The 25,652-nt window shown below is 40.7% G+C and overlaps 1 protein-coding gene across 4 annotated transcripts in view; it reads left to right on the forward strand.

Annotated features, from left to right (window-relative positions):
• The first annotated feature begins 22,231 nt into the window (after window positions 1-22,231).
• Window positions 22,232-25,652, forward strand: part of LOC125467221 (EGF-like repeat and discoidin I-like domain-containing protein 3) — an 84,973-nt gene continuing 81,552 nt past the window's right edge. For 2 of the 4 annotated variants that reach the window (XM_048562758.2, XM_048562759.2), the window contains exon 1: window positions 22,232-22,497. In XM_048562758.2, the coding sequence (XP_048418715.1) occupies window positions 22,428-22,497 (70 nt within the window). In that variant the 5' untranslated portion in view covers window positions 22,232-22,427. The remainder of the gene's footprint in view (window positions 22,498-25,652) is intronic. The other 2 variants (XM_048562760.2, XM_048562761.2) reach the window with 1 other exon arrangement.

Consider the following 25,652-nt stretch of genomic DNA (forward strand, 5'->3'; position numbering starts at 1 on the left):
AATGTTCACAGTCATTGTGGGTGCTCACTCAAAGTAGCTGGATGAGCATAAAGTTCATTCATCAAATATGGGAACAATGATAGAAAAACTGTGGGTATTTTTTTTGCAACACATGGACTCCCTGAAGTATTGGTTACCAACAACAGGCCATCATTTACCAGCAGGAAATTTGATTATTTCCTAAAGTTGAATGATTTTAGTCACATAAAGACAGCTCCATACCATTCTTCATCCAGTGGTTTAGCAGAAAAAGCAGTCCAAACTTTAAATGCAGGCTGTGAAAAACAGCCTACAACTTCACTCAATATCAAACTGTCCCGGTTGCCATTTGATTATAGGACCGCTGCTCATGCAGATATAGGGGCAGCTCCAGCAGAGTCGCTAATGGGAATTAAACTCTGCAGTAGGTTAAATCTAATCCTCCTGGACCTTAGGGTGAGGATGAAACAGCATCAGGCATGCCAATGCCAGACACAAGGTTCTGCTAGGCAAGAGAGACAGTCTAGTTCACAGGATGAAGTTTGGTGTAGGAACCACGGAATGGCCCTGCATGGGTAAGAGGCGAGATCGACGCGAGGTCAGGCCCAATGACTTATAAAGTTCAAGTATTTGTGATTATCCTGAACAAGTGCATAGACCATATGAAAACTGCAAATTTGCAAATGGTGCAGGAGCAAAACATGCCCGTCTCCTTGACTGCCTTTCTGGCTGTTCCAGAAACACAGTGGATGCCACTGCCTTGATGTCTTTTGCTGCCTGAAGACGTGAGTGAATTCCTTCCAAAATGAGAGCTACTGTGCGTTCACGCCACCCGTATCGAATGCAGAGTTGGAGGAACTTGACCAGGTGCTAAAACGCTGCAGAGGAGCTTCAAAAACAACTGACTTATGTCCTCAGACTCAGAAAGGGAAGGATGTAGTGATTGTGATGAGGTCAGCAGGGTAGACTTCATATTCATATGAGTTCCTTGATTGGGTCTGTTAATCTAGTCCCATGAGGGAGTCCTGGCTGACAGATGTAAACAGGAGTGACAGAGGTTCTGGGGTGGTAGGAACTGCAGATGCTGAAGAACTCAGATAACAAGGTGTAGAGCTGGATGAACACATCAGGCCAAGCAGCATCAGAAGAGCAAGAAGGCTGATGTTTCAGGCCTAGATCCTTCTTCAGAAATTCTTCAGAAGGGCCTAGGCCCGAAACGTCAGCCTTCCTGCTCCTCTGATGCTGCTTGACAGAAGTTCTGCTCACTCTGAGAGCTGGCTTTCAGTGTCAAGGTCTCGCCATGTGTAAATAAAGGGTGAATTGGTGACGGGACTCTGGCCTCTGTGAGATTATTTCAAATATAACAAGAAGCAGAATGGAAAGCAAATAATGGATCAGACAAAGAGAAACTGCAGCAAAGAAATAATGAGACACAAGGAGTCAGTGATGAACTATTAATCACTTAGAACAAATGTAGAACATGCTTAGACTGTGTCGAGGCTCTAAGGTAAACATGCTTAGGTGGTAGGGTGCTGAGTCGCTTCGGGAGAATGCCCAAATTTAATGCCCTGATGTATGGTGAATTAGCTCATTCTAGCCAGCAGAGGGAGGTAGCAACAGACAGGAAAGGTTGAACACTGGTCCTCAATGACTGAGAGAAACCAGGCATCTAGTATACAATTTAACAGGGTAATATGAAAGCCCCTATTTAAGAAGAATACAGCAATTGATAGCTTGAAAATATTTCTGACATAGTTTCATGCTACCTTGTGATTAGCATTTTCCATCAAAATGACCGTAGATGAAAATGTTTCCGCAGCTAATCAATGAGTAGTTGCCAAAATCCATGTGTTATTCTGTGGTTTATGGACTTTCCGTGTCAACTGGGCGGGCATGTTTTGGAATCCTAACAGTTCCAATTGGATTCCCCTTGTTAAAAGAAAAAGTACATTAAAATGTGAATTTTAAACAATCATCTGCGATACTGAAATAAAAATAAAATAATGTAGTTGCTGGAAATCTGAAAGAAAAGTGTAGAGGATGCTGGAGAAACTCAGTAGTTCTGGCAGCATCTGTGGAGAGAAAACCAGAGTTAATATTTCGAGTCTGATATGACACTTCCTCAGAATTGAACAAGAGTATCTGAAACACTTGTGTTGCCATTTCTGGATTAAGATTATATAAAGAATTTTAACAGGAATCTTAAAACAATGATTTAAGCAGCATCTCAGACTGATTACACTTTTCGAACAGTTAGGGAATGTATGGTTGTGATGGGTCATCCATGAAATGGTGCAGGCCCAAAGAGCCACATGGTTTCAAAACTGCTTCTTTTCTGTTTATCTCATTCTGCTCCCCCAACCCCCCAAAAATAAAGCCTCTTTCTCAGCTATGTCATTTGACTGCTGAGCGAATGACCGTTCAGCCAAATGTTTGTTTGCGAGAACCCTGCTGCAGTGATCACTTACAGTGATAGAAAGACACCCCTAAAATGAAAAGAGATGGGAATGTTCTCCAATGCTGAGCAATTGAAATGAAGTAAGATTAATTGATATATACTGAGATTCAAAAGGTAAAAATATTGACGAAACTTACTGGCACTATCACTGTGACATCCTACTTGTTCTGTACTATTTCTACTGCATTAACACCTCATGTGCTAATTATTGCGAGACCCAAATTCTACCTTTCAACATGCCTAATATGAGAAAACAGTAACAGCCCTCACAAATGAGGCTGAATAACTTGATGGATATATTCTCCCTACGTCACAGTGGTCAACTAGCAATATAACCAACTGCCCACTCAAACACTAGTTACTCACACAACTGCTGAATTAATTGAAGATTTAACTACCATTTTCTTAAATAGTTGCATTGTCAGATACTCACTCAAAGAATTAACCACTTACTTCATCTACCTCTCAATAAATGAATCACTCAAACAACTTGTAGCCATCCTAGCAAGCAATTATTTAAATGCCACAGGAATGTATAGTATTGGAAAGAGCAATTTAGCCAAGTACATAAATGGAATATACAATCCAGATTTCTTCTACCCTCTGCACTGAAAAGTACTTCCTGACATTGATCTTGAATGACCAGTGCTAATTTTGAGTATTTACCATAACCCTGATTTTGCAATCGAGGGAAATCTTTCCTTTGAGGTAGTCCGACTGTTGTGACTGGCTCTGAGATGGCTGAATCATCCAATGCACAATCAGCAGACTCAGTTACTGCGTGTGGAGAGGGTGGTGTTTGAAGGGTTTGTCCATTCCCTTCAGGTTTGCCCGAGGCCCTGATTAAAAGTACTTTTTACAATGTGTTCATACCGTCCTGAAACAGCCTTCCACATTTTAGTTGGTCACAAGGCAGGACTTCCCATGAGTTTGTTGGGACAGAGTTCAATAATTTTAAGGTCTGAGCACCTTCGCCTATGTCCTTAGCCCAGCACTGTTGCCTCACAGCACATGGGACCTGGGTTTGACATCAGTCACAGGTGACTGTCTATGTAGAGTTTGCACATTCTCCCTGTGTCTGCATGGATTTCCCCTGGGTGCTTTGGTTTCGTCCCACAGTCCAAAGATGCACAGGGCAGCTGGATAGGTCATGCTAAATTACCTGTGGTATCCAGGAATGTGCAGACTAGATGGATTATCCATGGGGAATGTAAGGTTACAGGAATGGGGAGGGCCTGGGTGAGATGCTGTATAGAAGGTCAGAGTGGACTCGATGGGCTGAATGGCCTGCTTCCATGCTGTAGGAATCCTATAAATTTGTCCCTGTACACCAGGCCTTATCATCACATGTTTTTACCACACACAATCCATTGTCAGCTACTGATAGTCCTCATTAGCAGCTATTGATTCTCACAGGCTGACCTTTACTTCGTCTGCCTAACTGTTTTTCTCTCTCAGGGTTTCATCTATCTCCTCCCCCCTCTCCCCGCCCCATCTTCAACTGTTCCCTAGTTACAATAATCAGTTCTGATGAAGGGTCACTGGACCCAAAACATTAAATCTGCTTTCTTTCCACAGATGTTGCCAGATCTGCTGAGTTTTTCCAGCAATTTCTGATTTTGTCTCCCATGAGTCAGCAATGCTTTGAGAATATCCCTAAAGCAGTTCCAATGTAATTTTTTATTTGTTCATGGGATGAGGACACTGCTAACTGAGTCAGCATTTATTGCCCATCCCAAATTGCCTTGACAAAGTGGAGGTGGCTTGTTTTCTTGAACCGCTCTTATTCATGTGCTGCAGGTAGTCCTACAATGCAGCTAAGGAGGGAATTCCAAGATTTTGACCCAATAACACCGAATTAATAGTTATATATTTCCAGATCAGGATGGTGCATATCTCAGAGGGGTACTTGTAGATGGTAGAGTTTCTGTGTAACTCCTGCCATTGTCTTTCTAGATGGTAGTGCTCATGGTTTTGGGTGGTGCTGTCTAAGGATGAGGTTGCAGACTTGCTCGCCGAGCCAGTGTGTTTGGTTGCAGATGTTTCATCACCCTGCTAGGCAAAATCGTCAGAGCGCCTCAGGTGGAGCGATGGTGTTCTGTCCCACTTGTTACTTATATGCCTCGGTTTGCTGGGGTGGTTGGCATTATTTCCAGTTTTGTTTTTCAGTGGTTTGTATATCAGTTCCAGCTCAATGAGTTTGGTGATGGAGTTCTGGTTGGAATGTCAGGCCTCCAGGAATTCCCTGGCATGTCTCTGTTCGGCTTGTGCTAATATGGATGTGTTGTCCCAGTTGAATTTGTGTCCTTCTTTGTGTGTAGTGAGACCAGTGGGAACTGGTCATGTCTCTTTGTGGCTAGTTGGTGTTTGTGTATCCGTATTGTCAGTTTTTCAGAAACCCTGAACACAACTCAGCTTGAAATTTTGTGTGCACATGTGTGTGTGTGTGTGTGTGTGTGTGTGTGTGTGTGTGTGTGTGTGTGTGTGTGTGTGTTTGTGTGTGTGTGTCTGTGTGTGTGTGTGTGTGTGTGTGTGTTTGTGTGTGTGTGTCTGTGTGTGTGTGTGTGTGTGTGTGTGTGTGTATGTGTGTGTGTATGTATACGTATGTGCGTGCATGCATGTGTGTGTGCATGTGTGTGCGCATGTAAGTATGTGAATTAGCCCATTCTTAGCATTTTATCCATTGTCATTGTCACTGAGGTCAGCTAGGTTGACGTCATGGAATATGAGATCCCTAAACACGGCCGGTATTTTAGTCCAATCAGGGAGTCCTGATTTTTAGATTAGAACAGAAGTGTCAGAGGTTCTGTTCACTCTGAGAGCTGGCTCTGGGGGAGATGAATCAGTGTCAACGACTCTCCATATGTAAATAAAGTGTGGCTTGTTGATAGGAACTCGGCCTCTGTGGAGTTATTTCAATTTAAATATTTTAATGAAGCAGTGTGCTTCAGAGTGGATCTCGCCAACACTGGCCAGCCAGCAAGGCATAAACTATGACATGCTGGTGGTGAATGGTATTCCAACGCTGCTTTTGTTTCAAGGAGAACCTAGACCTCTTCCCCACTTGATCCTGGCTCCAAGACAGACAGTTTTCTTCCCATGATCAGATCCTGCCTGACACTTGCAAATATCCCACCTCCAAACATGAATGACTGAAGCCCCTCCACCAAAAGGACACCTTCCCTCATGGTTGCACTCTGCCTTGTGATTATCAGCCTGGATCCACCTCTATCAAGCCACAACAACAGTCCCTGATCTTCATTGAACATCCATTTGATCATACCGCTGCTACCACCATCACCTTCTCCTCAGACATTTTATATCATCCCAGCCTTATGATCTGTACCACAGCAGTTGGAAGGATATGCACCTTCTCGGCTGCGACTTCAGCATTTCCTTCCAACATAGTGCCAAGCTTGTACACCAAGTTGGCTTAGGGTGGGGTCCCTGGTGGAGGCAAATATACACATAAACACTGTGGAGACAAACCTCCCTCTGGAGTTTTGAATTTGCCAGCTCGAGCTTTCTAATCAGAAAGCCTGCACTAGTAAATCTTAATGCCAGTCTCTAGCTAATTTCCATTTGCTTTTCATCTAATGTTTTAAAAATAGGTTTAGGGCTGAGGGAAGCAAAAGAAGCCAACACTCACAAACTAATATCCCTTTCATTTCAGTGAGATAAAAGCAAAATACTTCAGATGCTGGAAATCTGGAACTAATATGAGTATTTTTCCTCACCTTAAATTTAACAACCAGGGGCAGTTTCTCTGAGGCAGTCCCTCCGGTTCAATGGGCTCTAGATTGCTGCAAAGACCAATGCACAATCTGTAGATTCAGCTGCCACATGTGGAACAGGTGGTGTTTGAAGAGTTGGGCAGATGGGTTGTTTGAAGCCTTCTGCATCTTGGTTGGTCACAAGCCAGGGCTTCCCATAACAGTTGTCGTTCAGACAGTAAACTGCTCCAGCTGAGTTATCATATGGACCACAGTACAAAATACCTCTCATTTCTGGAATCTGGTATATTTTGTTTGCACTTGCAATTTCAAATTAAAGTTCAACCTCAGCTTCTCAGAATGTGGATAGGCCAACAAGAGGTGAGGCCACTTTGGATTTGGTTCTGGGTAATGAACCAGGCCAGGTGTTACATTTGGAGGTAAGTGTGCACTTCAGTGATAGTGACCACAGTTCGGTTACGCTTACTTAGCGACGGAAAGGGATAGGTATGTACTGCAGGTCAAGAGTTATAGCTGGGGGAAAGGCAATTATGAGGCGATTACGCAAGATTTAGGGTGCATAGGATGGAGACGGAAACGGCTGAGGTTGGGCATAATTGAAATGTGGAGCTTGTTCAAGGAATGGCAAATGCGTTTCCTTGAGATGCATGTCCTTTTCAGGCAGGGAGGAAGTGGTCAAGCGAGGGAACTGTGATTTACTAAAGAAGTTGAAACTCTTGTCAAGAGGAAGAGAGAGGCTTATGTAAAGCTGAGGCATGAAAGCTCAGTTAGGGCGCTTGACAATTACACGTTAACCAGGAAGGAACTAGAGAGAGAGCTAAGAAGAACCAGGAGGGGACATCAGAAGTCTTCGGCAGGTAGGATCAAGGAAAACCCTAAAGATTTCTATAGCTATGTCAGGAACAAAAGCATGACTAGAGTAAGATTAGAGCCAGTCAAGGACAGCAGTGGGAAGTTGTGCGTGTAGTCCGAAGAGATAGGAGAGGCGTTAAATGAATATTTTTCATCAGTAGTCACACTGGAAAAAGACAATGTTGTTGAGGACAATACTGAGATACAGGCTATTAGACTAGATGGGATTGAGGTTCACAAGGAGGAGGTGTTAGCAATTCTGGAAAGTGTGAAAATAGATAAGTCCCCTGGGCCAGATGGAATGTATCCTAGGATTCTCTGGGAAGCTAGGGAGGAGATTGCAGAGCCTTTGGCTTTGATCTTTATGTTGCCATTATGTTCAGGAATAGTGTCAGAAGACTGGAGGATAGCAAATGTTGTCCCCTTGTTCAAGAAGGGGAGTAGCAACAACCCTGGTAATTACAGACTAGTGAGCCTTACTTTGGTTGTGGGTAAAGTGTTGGAAAAGTTTATAAGAGATAGGACCTATAATCATCTACAAAGGAATAATTTGATTAGGGATAGTCAACACAGTTTTGTGAAGGGTCGATCGTGCCTCACAAACCTTATTGAGTTCTTTGAGAAGGTGACCAAACAGGTGGATGAGGTAAAGCAGTTGATGGAGTGTATATGGATTTTAGTAAAGCATTTGATAAGGTTCCGCACAGTAGGCTATTGCATACAATACAGAATCATGGGGTTGAGGGTGATTTAGCAGTTTGGATCAAAAATTGGCTAGCTGGAAGAAGACAGAGGATGGTGGTTGATGAGAAATGTTCATCCTGGAGTTCAGTTACTAGTGGTATACCGCAAGGATCTGTTTTGGGGCCACTGCTGTTTGTCATTTTTATAGATGACCTGGATGAGGACGTAGAAGGATGGGTTAGTAAATTTGCAAATGACCCTAAAGTTGATGGAGTTGTGGATAGTACAGAAGGATGTTGCAGGTTACAGAGGGACACAGATAAGTTGTCGAGATGGGCTGAGAGGCGGCAAATGGAGTTTAATGTGGAAAAGTGTGAGGTGATTCACTTTGGAAGGAGTAACAGGAATACAGAGTACTGGGCTAATGGTAAGATTCTTGATAGTGTGGATGAGCAGAGAGATCTCGGTGTCCATGTTCATAGATTCCTGAAAGTTGCCACCCAGGTTGATAGGGTTGCTAAGAAGTGTGTTAGGTTTTATTGGTTAGAGGGATTGAGTTTCGGAGCCATGAGGTCATGTTGCAGCTGTGCAAAACTCTGGTGTAGCCGCACTTGGAGTATTGTGTACAGTTCTGGTCGCTGCATTATAGGAAGGATGTGGAAGCATTGGAAAGGGTGCAGAGGAGATTTACCAGGATGTTGCCTAGTATGGACGGAAGGTCTTATGAGGAAAGGCTGAGGGCCTTGAGGCTGTTTTCATTAGAGAGAAGAAGGTTAAGAGGTGACATAATAGAGACATACAAGAAGATCAGAGGATTAGATAGGGTGGACAGTGAGAGCTTTTTTCCTCAGATGGTGATGACTAGCACGAGGGAACAGAGCTTTAAATTGAGGGGTGATAGATATGGGACAGATGTCAGAGGTAGGCTCTTTACTCAGAGAGTAGTAAGGGCATAGAATGCCCTGCCTGCAACAGTAGTAGACTCACCAAATTAAAGGGCATTTAAATGGTCATATTGATAAACATATTGATAGTATGCAATAGTGTAGGTTAGATGGGCTTCAGTTTGGTTCCACAGGTCGGTGCAACATGAAGGGCTGAAGGCCCTGTACTGCGTTGTAGTGTTCTATGTTCTAGATTCTATTTCAATGCAATTCCAATTTCAGTTTCAAATTTAGATTCACTTCAACTTCCATTTGATGTGCCATTGAATTTCTTACATGAACAGTACTGTTGTGGAGACTGAGGTATAGATTTTGAGCATGAGCAACTGGAAGTCAATGGAGAGGGGTTGGAGGATGATAATCCAAAAGCAATGTCTTCATTGTTCCTAAAAAAAAGGGCCATAATTCCAGCATTTCCACTTTCCCTTTGTATTTCAGTTTCTCCCTCCATTTGTTTTCTATCAGTATTATCATATTCTATTCCAACCGGAACTCCATCAACAAACACATTGATTTGGAGCCAATCTACCATCCCCTGAGAAAAAGAACAGGAAATGACATCACCAATGCAAGAAATGACATCACCAACCCAAGGAAACCTAACCAGATAAATAGAAAGCGGGACATAACACCAGCGCTTTGTCGGAGGCTCACTGATGATGTTACCTAGTATGGTGTCGAAACGTCTGAAAACGAACCTTCCAGCTCAGTGAGCAAACTCACATCCATATTCTCTTCCAGACACATCGACATCTTACTAATTCTATGGAGCACTGATCAATCTGGCTGGTCAGTTTTTACAGCATCCAAGATAACAAGGTGTAGAGCTGGATGAACACAGCAAGCCAAGCAGCATCAGAGGAGCAGGAAGGCTGAAGTTTCGGGCCTAGAACCTTCTTCAGATGTGGTATCCATATTTCTTTGTATAAAAGAAGACATTAGTTTGATCAGGAGATGGGAGTTTTGACTTTGGCATTTTTATTCCCTCTCAATAACAGATAATTCTAGTGAACACATAATTATCAAAATAACTCTTGGAATGGAAACCCTGCAGCAGCGTCTTTCTGAAATGATTTGCTCTAATGTTGGGTTTAGAGGGTCAAGAGACAGGAATAGACAGGCACATCGCAGTATACTTGTGGAGTGCTCCCAGCAGGGTGTAACGGTTCTGAATAATCACCTTGTCTGATCTGTGACAATAAGCGGGATAGAAGGAGACAGAATTCATGGCACCACAAATATTAAACTTTTATGGTATAAGCACTATATAAATGCTAGTTGTTATTATGTATGACTCACAAAGAAACCAGTGGAGCCATCAGGGAATTGAAATTTATCTGGGATGATCATAACACTTTGAAGAAGTTGGGGATTACATGTATAATGTATTACCGATGTATAGATGTGCTCTGGTAACAGTGAGCTCCTGTTACTACCCTGGCTTTATACCACAAGCTGTCTGCTGGCTGTCTGTAAGCATCATTAAAAATCTGTTTTAAAATTGCTTGGAGAAAACATCTTTATGTTTGCAAATTAATCATATAGAAACCTGTCTGACTCATTACCATACTGTGCAATTGCATTTCTAGGTTTTTCCATTACAGTAAAACTTAATACATTGAACAGGTCACTCAAGTAAAGTTGATATAATGGACCCTCAGGCCTCAGGCTAGAGCTGTTCTCCTGTGTTTATGTCTCAGTGAAGATACTCATGGATTTACCTACTTCTAAAAGCACAAATAAATCACATACCAACAATGCTTCATCTTTCCCTCAGAAGTGATTTGAATGAAGTGTATGTGGAGAGAAAGTACATTTTATGAAACATGAATGTTGGTTGTTTGCCAGTTTGATTATGCATCAAGTTTTGATAAAGACATATCATTAGAGAAAAAGAAAAATGATCTGGGCAGTGCGGTACCTTTGTCATAAAGAGAAACATAATTAGTGTGCTTGCATTAGAGTGTGCTGCAGACATCCTTGACGTCCCAGAAAAGAACTGAGGCACAATAAACTAAAAGTTCCAGTCTCACTTGGAGTTAAGACGAGTTTAGCAGAAGATCTTAACTTCAACACAATTAAAGTGCCTCAGTTGTGGTTCAGTGGCAGCACTGTCTTGTCTCAGAAGGCCATGGGTTTAAGACCTGGTGCAAAGTTTTGAGCAGTCCATTCAGTTTGTTATTCTAATGCTGTTTGAAGGGAGTGATGTACTGTCAAGGGTATTATATTTTGGAACAGATGGTAAACCAAATTCCCAACTGTCCTCTCAGGCAGCTATAACGGAATTTGTGGTATATTTGAAGGAGAGCAGGACCTAATGCCCTCATCAGCATTTACCAGCAATGTTACTACAAATAGATTATCTTAGTAATATCGCACAAGTGTTTGTCGGATCCTGAATGAAAATTAGTGACCTGGTTTTATATTTTATACCTGGCTGAAAAACATCTGGGGATGTTCTGAGGTCTTGAAAAGCAGTAATAAATACTTACTTTAAACACTGAGTAAGAACAAGGTCATCAGGATCACCAGTGCTCCTCCCCATAGTACATTAACTTGAACCCACAAATTGACAAAGCTGACTTATGAGATATGCAGGAGATTGGAGAGAAGGCAGATATCTTTTAAGCAAAGAGATGCATGAAAATACTAACCCTAATTTCTCTTTTAGTAGTTGAAGGGGTTTTAATCAGAAGGTACAAGCCAGAGAAAGAGTTATTGTTCCTTTTTGCACAGTTATGAGTGCTCTAAGGCTATCTCAAAGCATCTGACTACTTTATGGTAGTCACATTTGAAATTTTGCCCCAGGATGGGAATAAACAGAAGTTTTACATCAAGCATGCAGCAAGGGTCATTTAAACATGTGGGATAATAATGTCAATGAACACTCTTGCATGGAATTTTCTTTTATATTTATACTGTGCTCAATTTATTATGTATAAAAATGATGGTGGTCACGTTTTATTTAGATTTTTAACCAACAACGTCTTGCATATCTGTTTGTCTGAACCACATGATGGGCGGGATCAGTTTCCACTTACGATAGAACAGTCCTCATCAAAACCAGACATGCAGTATAAATAGAGGGGTCCACAGGGATCAACAAGGCTCTTGCTTCATTAAAGGAGTTAGGAAGGGCTTTGTTAACCACATATGAGTTCATCATTCACTTGTCTACCTCTCAAATTGAGAAAATTGCATATCTTGATTTTTACTGGCAACATAAACCCTCATTGAAACATTATAACAGCAAGGTCTTGATTATAAACTAAGGATAGATCAGGCTAAAAGTATCTTGAGAAGTGACATTGATGTATAACCTTTCACATTAAAAGGTAAATATATAGTGAAACTGAAGGACTCAAATAAAATATAGATAACTGATTAATTAGAGAGTAAAGGGCTAAAGGATTAACTTCAAAAAAACAGGATTACAATAGTGTGCACACCTGTGTGTGGACCAGAACAATCTGAATCTTTATAAAGAAAGAATTAGAAGGTTAAACGCTAGAAGAACTGAGGTTGGAGTACACTAGTTTGGAGCTTAGACAACAGCATAGATCTGTTACCAAAAGACCTGTTTCTGTCCATTTCGAGCATTTTTTGTTTTTTTATTACAGCTGTTTCTGTGTTATATTTTCCATGTCTGATACTCTTCTGTGTATAATTATTTGTTTGACAGCCATAAAGAATTTGAGTCTTTGAAAGTGGTATCTCATCAGTTTGATTTATCACAAATTCCCTTGTACTTATTTCAAACTTGGTAGTGTCCTACGATACAAACCTTGAACTATCACCTACATTTCTCAATAAGAAAAGCAGAGCAGGCTATTTAGAGGTCAAGCCAGTGTTGCTTATGATGAGAAAAGGACACTGGAGCATGACAGAAACCTGGAATTGTGTGTTGTATTACAATGATGATGTATCACAGAACAAAGGAGGTGAAGTATTGATGCTGCAGTTTTTCAACAGAAATAAATATCAGGGGAGGCCTAAAAGGGGCTGCCAATTTACTACCATGTGTTTTATACAATCACACAGCACCAAAATTTACTCCATTGTGTTACAGAATGAATGTTTTATATAGATTATACATTTTCAAGAACTATGTGTAACAGAAACAATATGTTATTTGAAGAGTGTGACAGAAACTCTTTGGACTGCTGTCCCATTTCCGGACTGGTGCATTGTTGCTGCAGTGTGTACCTGAGGAACTGTGGTACTTCACCAAGAACGCAACATCTTTTACATCCTTTGCAAGAACAGCAAAAGTGTGGGCACATTATCGCCTCCCAGTTTCCCTGCAAGCTACAAATTATCCTGACTGATATATGTAACACTAAAAGCAAAACAAGATTCATTTATATAGCACCTTTCACAAGATCAAAATGTTCCAAAGTACTTTATCAGACAATGGTATATTTTCCAAGTACAGTCTCTGCTCTAATGTAGGAAATACAGCAGCCTATTTGTAAATGACAAGGTTCTGCAAACAGTACAAAGTTAAGAATCAAATAATATGTTAAAGCTGTGTTGGTGGAGAGTAAATATATGCCAGGACACTACAAGCATTTCATTTGTTGTCACTGGGTCACAATTCTGGAATTCACTACTAAACACTATAATGAGAGTAACATTACCACAAGGACTGCAGTTATTCAAAGAGAAGACTAAACACCATCAACTCTGTGATAACCCAATAGAGTTCATGGGAAATCATTAAGTAATCTCCCTGAGGAGCTCTCTGATGAAGGGTCTAGGCCCGAAACGTCAGCTTTTGTGCTCCTGAGATGCTGCTTGTCCTGCTGTGTTCATCCAGCCTCACATTTTATTATCTTGGAATTCTCCAGCATCTGCAGTTCCCATTATCCCTGAGGAGCTTGTTGAGTCTGAGTTCCCTGGGTAACTGGCAATGGCTGGACCTTTTCTTGTGGTGCATTGGTAACTCTGAACCTGAAAGCAAAGTTTCAAATCCCAGCTGCTTCAGAGATATATCAAAGCATCTCTGAAAATGTTGATTAAGAAATATCTACAAAGCAGAGCCGGGGAGGCCTTGAGGTGCAGTGGTAGTGTTCCTACCTCTGGGTCGGGAAACCTGGGTTCTTGTCTCACCTTTATCGGAAATGTGCAATAATGTCTCTGGGCAGGTTGGTCAAAAAATATTTAGAAAGCAGACTGAGACAGGGCTCTTGTGGTGAAGGGGTAGTGTCCCTATCTCTGAACCAAGAGGCCCAGATTCAAGTCTCACTTGCTCCAAGGACATGTAATAAGATTTCTGAACATGTTGGTTCGAAAATTAAAAACAAAACTGGGCATGCTGGAAATCTGAAACAACTTTTTGCTAAAAAAAAGCAGACTCATACTAGTGGTACAGTGGTACTGTCTCTATGTCTGGGCAAGGAGGGCCAATTTCAGGTCCCACCTCTGCACAGGTTAATTAGAAAATAAGAAAAGCAGACACAGGGGAAAAGTATAGCAGACTTACTGTCGGAGAAAATTACTGCAATTACTGGAATCTGTGCTGAAAATCACAATGGGTCAGGCAGCATCTAGAGAGAAAAAGCAAGCTAGCATTTTAGGTCCAGAAGGTCTGCTGTGATCTCCAGCCTTTTTTGTTCAGAGATAGTTCTGTAAAACAACCTGTCTCGAGTTGGCACTAGTTTATATATGCTAGACAAAGTAGTGACTCTATTTTGATGTTCAACAATAAATAATGTTCCTTACCAGCCAGGTTTCCTCAGCTAGTACAATGTTAAAACAGCACTGAATGAACAATGGATGAAGCTTTGTCAGTATTTTCCATATCTAGGGATTAATGAATAGAAAAAGAATTATAAAGGGGAAAAAAAAGCAAAGAAACTGAAGTTGAAGGAACCAGGGATATACTGCTGCTGACAGGGTTAATGGTAAATCTGCAGTTGTTTCTGTTGAGTTGGCTTTGTGGCAATTGCTGACAGCAGAGTATTGTATGTTTTGCTGTCAGCTGCTTGGATCTGTGGCTGGTGTTCAACTTTTTCTGCAAAACAGAAATTGCCAATTATGCTGAGAGCAGATATTTTCATAAAGATCTCCAAAACAAATTAAAATCTTTACACTATGTATCACCTATGTGGTGTAGACTCAAATTTTGCTTGATAATGCTCTTGTAAAGCACTTTGGGAACATTGTGTTTAGTTAATGTTGCTAAATTTTGAGATGCTGTCATTATTTCCAAAATTGTACAAATATTATGCTGACAAATTTTAAGATTACCTGTAGGTAGTACCTCAGAAAACACTAATGGCTGAAAACTAGTGATACATCTCAACAATTCAGGCCACGTCTGCATACCCAACTGCACTTTCAAGAAAACATAATGTAATCCTGTAAATCAAGCCTAAATATTTAGGAACACACACAAACCCCAGGAGAGTGGTTGGGTACAACAGCATTTAAATTTTTGTGGGTCAATTCATTAGGATAATTAATTACAATTTCAGGCACTGATTTAGACAGGTTCGATGAAGGAAGTGAAAAAGTTCACATCAGTGAAATTTACAGGGAATTAGATCATTAAAGGGAAGTTGCAGAATCTGGAATTGCAATTCCTGCAGCTGTATATTTCCTCGTGTATCAGCTCCATTCCAGCAACGGTGTAGCCTAGAGCTCCACTACTAATACTTAGCAGCAGTCTCTGAACTTTGTGCTAGATTTCCTTCAGTTAGCTCTCCAGTGAACAAAAGGCTATCAGTGGGCTGTAATACTTTGTCAATCTTTCAAAGACTTGAAGAATTGTTGCCTCCATTTTCTGCCACTTCCTTGTTATTATCTGGCTCTCTTTTTAAGTCTCTGAGTGGGTATGAGGGTATAAGTGAGCCAACAGTAAGCATTCTTCCTGCAGACAGGCCTGTCTGGTATTCTTTTGCTCTTCTTAATCATCTATCCAGAAACAATTCGCACATATGGGTATTTGCATTCGGAACTCAAGGATACTTTCTCAGCCTAAAGGTAGAAACACTTAATTGGGGCACTTTCAGCCGTGTCCAGGATGAGATTAGCTAATTGGGATCATGCGGCATGTATGACCTATTAAATCAACAGCTTAATCTCAGGGTCCAGGTCACATCTCAATACAATAATGCAGCGTCACTCTTGACAATATAAGGCTATTGTCCCCACCTCTGATCAAAGTTCAAGCCCTTTGTACCCAAAACGTGTGAAGGAAGTAACATCTCAGAACAGATTGATTAGAAAATGTTTATTATCTAGGCTTTCTCCTTGCTGAAATTACACTAGAATAATTCACTTCCAGCCGTTGATGTTGGATTTATAATACAATTCAATGCTTCAGACGAGCAAACAAAAGTTTAGTTCAAAAATCAAAATATAAAGCCACTTACTATTCTGAATGTTATTCAGAACCATGCTCTATTCTCGAGTTTCTGAAAATTATTGATGTGGGAAGAATGTGAGCTTTAGTGTTTTAGTACTGTCAATTTTCTGGTTAGGGTACAAACATTCGCTGCAGGGTTATTCTAAGTCAATGAAGGAACTGACTGAAACTTGTAACACCAGTGCCAAAGCACTTAAATGTCTCTTATCAATATCATGACTGGCATTACTTGTGACTGAGTTTACATAGCATCATTCCTCCACCAGTTACACTAGCTTTGACAGAGATGGCAATGCCATTGTCCTCCCTATCTCCGTAACTTTCTCCAGCCTGACAATTTTTCAACGTCTCTACATCCTCCAAACTCAGTTTGTGTGAACTCCCGTCCAATTTCACAGTCCCTTCACCTCACTGTGCCTTCAGGTGTCTAATCCCTAGACTCTGAAATCTTCTCAAAAACTTTGTCTCTTTGCTTTCCTCTCCTTCTTTAAAAACTTCTTTAAAAAAAGTTTCATCTACCTGTCAAAACATGTAGATGTGGGTACAATTACAACATTTAGAAGACATTCGGATGGATACATGAACAGGAAAGGTTTGGAGGGATATGGGCCAGGAGCAGACATGTGGGCCCAGCTTGGTTTGGAATGATATTTGGCATGGGCTGATTGAATCGAGGGGTCTGTTTCTGTGCTGTATGACTCTATGACTCGGTGTCGATCTTTGGACTCATGTTATCTTGTATTCATTTTGCTCCTGTTAAGCATCTTTAAATGCTCCTCTGTTTTAAATAAAAGATTTATAAATGTCATTGCTGCAGGAACTGGCTGAAGCTTATTTCTTGCAGCTTATAGATTGCTGAGTATGGGGTAGATTTTGTATCTGTTGTTGGTCTGTTGATTTATGTCAATGAATGTTTACCTGCTTTTTTTTTATCTGTCAGTTGGTTATGATTTACTGGCTAAGTCATTCCAAATTGGGGTGGGCAAGGAAACGTTGCTGAGTGGTGCAACTCACGAAGGATGTAATTTGATTATTGTCAAGTGGTGAGTTAGCACACTGCTATTTCAAATATGAAATCTAGGTAACCACAAAACATTGAAATACTTTTATTTAGTTGTGTTTTTCTCAGATTTGTCTCCTCCTTCCTTGAAGATGCCAACGCTTGTTGGCAAACAGCACAAGAATTACCGTCATCAAGAGTTGGGAATATTCTAATTTTTACCCCAGGCCGATGGTAATTATATCGCCTTCTACAATTGGTAGCAGTCAGCTCAGCACAGAGCATGCATCCAGTCTTGGGCAATTTTGGTCTGTATGTCTCCATTCACACCAGGTTGTGTATTATCAACATGAGGATAGCTTAATATTAATATATAGCTTAATATTAGCTCAGTTTTACTACAGTAATTTTAATGACCAAGCTTACTATAATTTGCCAAATGACTAGCTTAGTCATTACTTAGTCTTACTTAGAAGGCCATACTTATGGCCACAATGGGTGGTTTGGGAAATGGAAATGTTGCAACGGTTCTTCTGATACTGAAGTTAAATCAAGTTAAATCAATCAAATGCGGGCAAGAGCAAGGAAGCTTCATTCTGCACCTTAGCCATATTCCAGCTGACTTGAGAGTGTTTGATGAGAATTGCAACTGCAATTCTGTTTATAACTGGGAATTGATTGACTGATAAGTATAAAGGGAGCAAACATATGCTTCTAACCTCTACTATATCTCACAAGTATCCAACCTGTGGTTTACAAGCTACTGACAATCTAACCTTGGAGTCCAGACTTCTCACAGTTGTTTGATGTTTTATTCTCTTGGCTGTTTAGTGTGAATTTCACAGGCCTGGAAATTTGGAAAGTGTTTTACTTTCAGTGTGACTGGCAAACTGATTCTAAATGGTTGCATCATCAGCTTAAATTCAAATCAATAATGATATGGATTTCTGGTTGAGGCTTCATAGTTTGTCTGGCACATAAGAATGAAAAAAATACATTTGGACGTATTTATTAAAGAATATGGGGAGGCAGAGTGCTTGAAGAGGCAGTGCAGGGGGAGTTTTAATTTTACCTGGAACTTCCTATGGTCCCAACTTGACGTGGGCACCAGATTTGGTATTTTAACTTGTACAACGAAAGTGCGCTGTTTGTATCAGCCATGCTGAACCAATCAAATTCATTCTGAACCAAGCAAATCCACCCTGGCCTGATGGTCAAATGGGCTGAAGATTTTCTTTTAGCAATTTTCAGCTCCATTGCTGTTGCTCTGGTTAGAGAAGTTGATGGAATCAGTGATCCTATCTGCTAAAATTTTGCAAATTTTAGAAAGCCATGGAAGTACTCAGTTGAAGTGAGCTCCACTAGTCATTCAAAGGGTGTGAGTGGAGTAACTTCTGAAGAAGAACACAGCAAGCCAGGCAACATCTGGAGGAAAGGAGCAGTCCCAAGACTAAATTTTTAAAAAGTCTGTTTGGAGCGTGTTTTCTCTTAGTATGCCATACCAAAGTGGAAAGGCATTTTATTTTGCAACACTACATTTCTTACCAACATGAACACAAATTAATTACCCCAATACCCTCCTACCTCAGCAACAATGAAGGGACCGCCTACCACCGATTTGTTTCAAAAGTGAATGCGTAAATGTGGTTAAACCACATTGTGTGATATTATCAAACAGTACAGTGGAGCCTAAAAATATAAAAGAATTGCAGATGTAGGATATCTGAAGCAAAAACAGAAATTATTGGAAAAACTCACAAGATCTGTCAGCATCTGTAGAGAGAAGACAGAGTTAACGTTTTGAGTCCAGTACCCCACGACTCATCCTGAAATGTTAACTGCTCTTTTTCTCCACAGTTGTTGCCAGACCTACTGTGTTTCTCCAACAATTTCTGTTTTTGTAGTACAATAAAACCTCTGTGTCGAATTTCACTGTCTGCTTATTTAGGCTAGAATTTCACTCAGAGATTCAGAGTCATACAGCATGGAAACAAACCCTTCTGTTGTACTAGTCCATACTGACCATATTCCCAAACAAAATTAGTCCTATTTGCATGCGTTTGGCCCACATCCCACCAAACCCATTGTATTCAGACACTTATCCAAATGTCTTTTAAATGCTGTAACTGTACCTGCATCTACTTCTTCCTCTGGCAGTTCATTCCACACACAAACCACTCTCTGTGTAAAAGAAATTGCCTTTCATGTGATTTTTTACAACTTCCTCCTCTCACTTTAAATATATGCCCCCTAGTTTAGAGCTCTCCCACTCTAGGGAAAAGACCCTGGCTATTCATTTTATTCATATCCCTCAGGATTTTATAAACTAATATAAGGTCATCACTCCATCTCTTAAGCTCCAACCCCAAGCCTAATTTTATAACTTAAGTCCTCCATTCTTGGCAACATCCTGGTAAATCTTTTCTGAACCCTGTCTCATTTAATAATATCCTTCCTGTATCAAGGTGACCAGAACTGCACACAGTACTCCAGAAGAGGCCTCACTAATGTCCTGCACAACCTTAACGTGATGTTTCCACTCCTATACTCAAAGGTCTGAGCAATGAAGACAGTGTGCTAAAAGCCTTCTTAACCACCTTGTCTACCTGTGATGCAAATTTCAAAGAATAATGTATCTGAACCCCTTGTCTTTCTTTTCTATAACACTACCCAGGGCCCAACCATTAATTATATAAGTCCTGCCCTTGTTTGTTTTACTAAAATGCAAAACCTTGCATTTATCCAAATTAAACTCATCTGCTACTTCTCAGGCTATTGACCCAACTGATCAAGATCTCTTTGTAGTCTTAGATAACCTTTCTCACTGTCCACTATTCCACCAATTTTTGTGTCATCCACAAGCTTACTAACCATTCCTCTCATATCCTCATCCAAATCATTCACATAAACTGCGAACAAAAGTGGACTCAGTACCAGTCCCTGTGGATACCGCTGGTCACAGGCATCCAGTCTAAAAATCAACTCTTCAGCGCTATCCTCAGCCTCCTACAGTCAAGCCAATTTTGCATTCAAATGGCAAGCTCTCCCTGTATCCCTTGTGATCTAACTTTACTAATTAGTTTACCATGTGGAACCTTGCCAAAGGCTTTACTAAAGTCCATGTAAACCGTATCTACCATGCTGCCCTGATCAATATTTTTGGTTACTTCCTCAGAAATCTCAAACAATTTTGTAAGGCATGATTTTCCTCGCATAAAATCATGTTTACTATTCTAATCAGTCACTGTCTCTCCAAATGCATGTAAATCCTATCTTTCAGAATCACCTCCAACAACTTACCCACTACCAAACCCTGCAGCCATATGGTATCAATGTGGACTTCACCAGTTTCAAAATCTCCCCTTCCCCTACTGCATCCCTAAACCAGCCCAGTTCGCCCCCTCCCCCCACTGCACCACACAACCAGCCCAGCTCTTCCCCCCCACCCACTGCATCCCAAAACCAGTCCAACCTGTCTCTGCCTCCCTAACCGGTTCTTCCTCTCACCCATCCCTTCCTCCCACCCCAAGCCGCACCCCCAGCTACCTACTAACCTCATCCCACCTCCTTGACCTGTCCGTCTTCCCTGGACTGACCTATCCCCTCCCTACCTCCCCACCTACACTCTCTCCACCTATCTTCTTTACTCTCCATCTTCGGTCCGCCTCCCCCTCTCTCTCCCTATTTATTCCAGTTCCCTCTCCCCATCCCCCTCTCTGATGAAGGGTCTAGGCCCGAAACGTCAGCTTTTGTGCTCCTGAGATGCTGCTTGGCCTGCTGTGTTCATCCAGCCTCACATTTTACTATCTTATATCCCCTCTTTACCTTTCTGATTTCCCTCTTAAGAATTCCCCTGCACTGTTTCCACTCTTTGAGAGATTCACTTGATCCCAGTTGTGTATTATCTAATATATGATTCTCTCTTATTCTTGACTAGAGCCTGAATATTGTTATTCATCCTTTGTTCCTTACTTTTACCAGCCCTACCCTTCACTGTAACAGGAACAAAATCCCTCTGAACTCATTATTACACTTCTGAAAGCCTCCCACTCATCAGTCGCACCATTACCTGTGAACAGCCTACTCCAGACAACTTTTGAAAATTCTTGTCTCATACTGTTAAAATTTGCCTTACCCCAATTAAGAACTTTAACTTTTATGGAAGGCTTATCCTTTTCCATAACTGTTTTAAAACTAGTGTTCCCCTGCTAACACTTTGGTCACTTGCGCTGTCTTATTTCCCAAAAGAAGTTTTGCTCCTTCTGGAGTAAGTACATTTACATATTGATAAAGAAAACTTCCTTGAACATGTTTAACAAATTCTTCACATTCAAACCCTTAACACTGTGGCAGCCCCAGACAATGTTAAAATTAAAATCCTCTACAACTACAATCCTATTGTTATTACATACACCTGAGATCTCCCTACGTATTTGCTCTCTAATTTCCCTCTGATTGTTGGGAGACCTATAGTACAATCCCATCAAAGTGATCATCCCTTTCTTACTTCGAATTTCTACCCATGTAGTTTCACAGAATGATCCCTCAGAAATTCAAATGTCAGTTTTGACTTTTGTAACGCATATCCAGGATTTGTACTTGAATCTACATCCTGCGATTCAGAGTGGAGAGAGATGGCAAATTTGTGTGTAAATACGAATCATACAAGTCCAAGATACACTTCAATACCAGCTCAGGACTGTTATAAACCACTGCAGCGCTAAACATAAATTTATGTATTAGATCTGAAGTAATACTTTCAAAGTCATTAGCCAGAGAATTTCACATAATTATAAGATGTCTTTTTTAAAACATTGTTTTAAAAATCCCGGAATTCCTTGTAATGGAAACAGAATTTTATTCATAAAACGACAGCCCTAATTATTTTTGATTAAATCTGCGATTATGATTGCTTTAGGTGTAAATTATCTTAATCATAGGACAGAAATAGCATCTAAGGGAATAAGATCTAAATAGCGCCCACGCCACATAAAAAACTTCATAAATTCTGTTTTGTTTCACAATAATTTCACAAGGAGAGGATGGAAGAGAAAAAGTTACAAAAATCGATTAAGATTGACGAAGGAGCAAGTAAGTGAAGAAGGGGAGGCGGAGGGAGCAGAGACAGACAGTCAGATACTTAAGGAGTTGCAGGCAAAGAAGCCTCCCCCTCTGTCTGAGCTCCTCCTGAAGGCAACTTCTATTTTGACGCGTTGAGCTGATGCCTGAGGCTGGGTTTCCAAAAACAGCGAAATAATTGGATGCGCAGAAAGGCACGTGTCCTCTAATCTGCGATATCAGCTCTTGACAGCTCCGGCGTCCTTCCACCTTTCCCTTTACAACTCCTGAGCGCAAACACGGACAGAGAAGCGGCAAGAGACACAGACAAAGAGACAGAGAGGAGATGAGATCCTGCAGCGTGAAGTTTTACACCGCCTTACTCATCACTTATACCCTCGCCCTGGGATCAAGTGGTAAGGACGAGCTGACTTTACAAACTTGTGCGCCTGAACTTTTCTTTCCGCAGTTCTAGATAACTTAGGGTTTCATTGAGTTCTTTCCCAGAGTTAATACCCAGAGTGTTCTTTGCGGTTAAGAAATTCTGCCAGAATAATCTCGACTAAAGTTCACTTATTCCCCCCCGCTTTTAAAAATGCCATATTAAGTTATTCAGCCTGGGAGGTGAGATCGTTTCTTTACTGGTATAATAACAAGAAGCAGTTTGGAAAACCCACCCCTGGCGAGGCTCACCTCTGCCAGTCTTCAGTTTTGTTTTACAAATTATTTCCCAAGGAGTTGCATTCAGGTTCAGCAAGGTGTAAACAAATGGCTCGCTGCAGTGCATTTATCCCCCGTTACTAATTCGGATTTACAAGCTGTAATAAGTTAGGATAAGCCACAAGTCAACTGAGAAAGAGGATTCTTTTCCAACTCAGCAGAAGGGAGTATAGTGTTTTCTTTTCCTCGTTTGCTTTGGGAGGGCTTAAAGATGAATCAAGGCTTTCTGACAAACCAGAACATATACAATGATTCACTTCCTGGGAAATTATTGCCAGGCCTATGACTTTATGTTCCTGAAAAAAGATCGTGTCTGTTTTTACTTCAGGGGATTTAGGAATATTTTCCGTTGTTTTTGACAATGAGAATCACATTCCAAAATCTTTCTGTTTTGGAAATGAGAATCAAGCAGCTTTGCCCCTAATATGCAGAGACAGACAGTCTCAGAAGCATTGACATGCAGTGACAAAGTTAGTCATTGAATGTTTGTGAATCTGGAATCTTTCCTTTTGGTGTGGTAGAGATCAAATTCTGCAGGGAAAATGATAAACCTGTGGTCTTGTCTATGATTTCCCTGTACCTAAACTGAGCTTCTTGCTTTAACTGGTTTCAGAAAAGATTTGCTAAGACGTTGCCAGGGTTGGAGGGTTTGAGCTATAGGACAGGCAGATAGGTTGTGGCAATTTTCCTGGAACAACAGAAGCTGACGGCTGATCATATAGCAGTTTATAAAATCATGAAGGGGATGGATAGGGTAAATAGGTGAGATCTTTTCCCCAGGGTAGGGGAGTCCAAAATTGGATGGCATGGGTTTAAGGTCAGAAGGGAAAGATTTAACTGGACCTGAGGGGCAACTTTTTCACACAGAAGGTGGTGCTTGTGTGGAATGAGCTGCCAGAGGAAGAGGTGGAGGCTGGTACAATTACAACGTTTAAAATGCATCTAGATGGAATATGAATAGGAAGTGTTCAGAGAGATATGGGTCAAATGCTGGCAAATGGAACTAGAATAATTTAGGATATGTGGTTAGCATGGACAAGTTGGATCGAGGGGTCAGTTTCCATGCTGAACAGCTCTGTGACTGTATGACTATATTAAGTATTTGAACCGGCAACTTTAAAATGTGCCTGCACTCGAATTTATACAATTACCACTCAAGCTGCTATTCATTAAATGTCATCAACCCCTTTCCAACAAAACCTTTCGAATAACTAAAAGTGTAGATGAATCATTTCAATATTTAATGTGTATTGCAAAAGAAAAAATGTTGTGCATTTCTATAACACCTTTCATATTGGTCCCAACATGTTCTACAACCAACAAAGCTCTTTTTGAAGTGAAATTCCATCGTGAAGTAGGAGTCGCAACAATCAGTTTACCCACAGGAAGCTCCTAGAATGATCAGATAATCTGTTCAGGTTATATGGATTGAGGAATAAATATTGGCCAAGTGACAGAGAGAATTCCCTTTGTGTTTATAAACATAGTGCTGAGATTTCTTTTACAGTTCCCTGAGAGAGCAGACATTAACAAATGTTAAATGGTTTAACATTTCATCTGATACTTGAGACCTCCTAGTTTGGAGCATGCCCTCCGTAATGCACTGGAGTGTCAAGTGGTCTGTATTCAAGTCTCTGACATGAAACTTGAACCTCTGACTGAAAGGCAAGAGTGCTACTGCATAAGCAATGGCTGACAAGGCTGTACAGATTTGAAATCAGCCAGATTTCTTTGGAATGTTCCATAGTAAGAGTTGCTGGAAAAAGTGGTTGTATGTGAATGTCAATATAGAAAACATACGCAACATCTTTACTGGAGCAAAACATTCCAAATGTTTCTGGAAGGGATAGAAGTAGGGAAAGGGTCAGTGGAACTGGCTGTTAGACATCTAGCAAGAGTTGTTAAACAGTTTGAGAAGGTAATCATTTTCATATAATTTTCTCATCATGCTTTAGCTATCACACACAAACCCCAAGACTTAAGGACAGTGTTGAAGGTAGAAAGAATGCAGTCTGTTCTAAAATGTGGAAGTTTGAAAAAGGTGAAACATTTTCCATTGTAACAGAGAAAGGGTCAGAGTTGGTCAGAGGATTGAGTAGTCTGTGATTCTCACCCTGTATTTAATAGCCTGGTCCCCAAGTGACAATTGGCCGTTTAGATAAGACAGTGGAGAGCAGATTGTTCCCATTGTCCTTGACCTCAGCGAGAGTTGTGGTACGGAAAAGATTTTGGGAGTGAGTGAGAAAGCAAACATGTTTTTGCAGTATTTCGATTCATGTTATGATTAGCAACAGTAAATTTATTGAAAACTGCATCATTAAGCTAAATGCAACAAAGAAGGAACTTTATGGATGATAAGAATGCTTGGAGTTGAAGATTTAGTTCTAACTAGTTACTTCGATTATGGGACAAACTGTCCAACTTTATGTGGTGTCTTTGCCATAATATGTTAGAAATCAAAGCAAAATGAGGCGTCTGTCATGTGTGGAAAGTACTGTCAGATCAACAAGTAGTAGGCAAAAGATTTTTAACATGCAACCTAGATTGTGAAGTAGATATTCACTTGTAGCTATGAACAAAACAAACGATAACATTCAGCTGGGGAGGTAGGTAGATGACTGTGATTCCATTCAATTATTTTGCTGCATAAGCTTTTCTTGTAATGTTTCAGCTTGCTTTACATGCTGACACAGTCCAGATCCAGTTAGAATGAAGCTGGATCATAGCCTGTAAACCTTTTTTCGATGAAAATCCTCAACAAACGTCTATCAAAATAAGATGTTTCCAGTAACCTTACCAAAAAACAGAAATGATTGGAACAAAGTCAGCTTTTATTCGAGCATGAAGTACT

Source organism: Stegostoma tigrinum, chromosome 33, assembly GCF_030684315.1.
Source record: "Stegostoma tigrinum isolate sSteTig4 chromosome 33, sSteTig4.hap1, whole genome shotgun sequence".
NCBI lineage: Eukaryota > Metazoa > Chordata > Chondrichthyes > Orectolobiformes > Stegostomatidae > Stegostoma > Stegostoma tigrinum.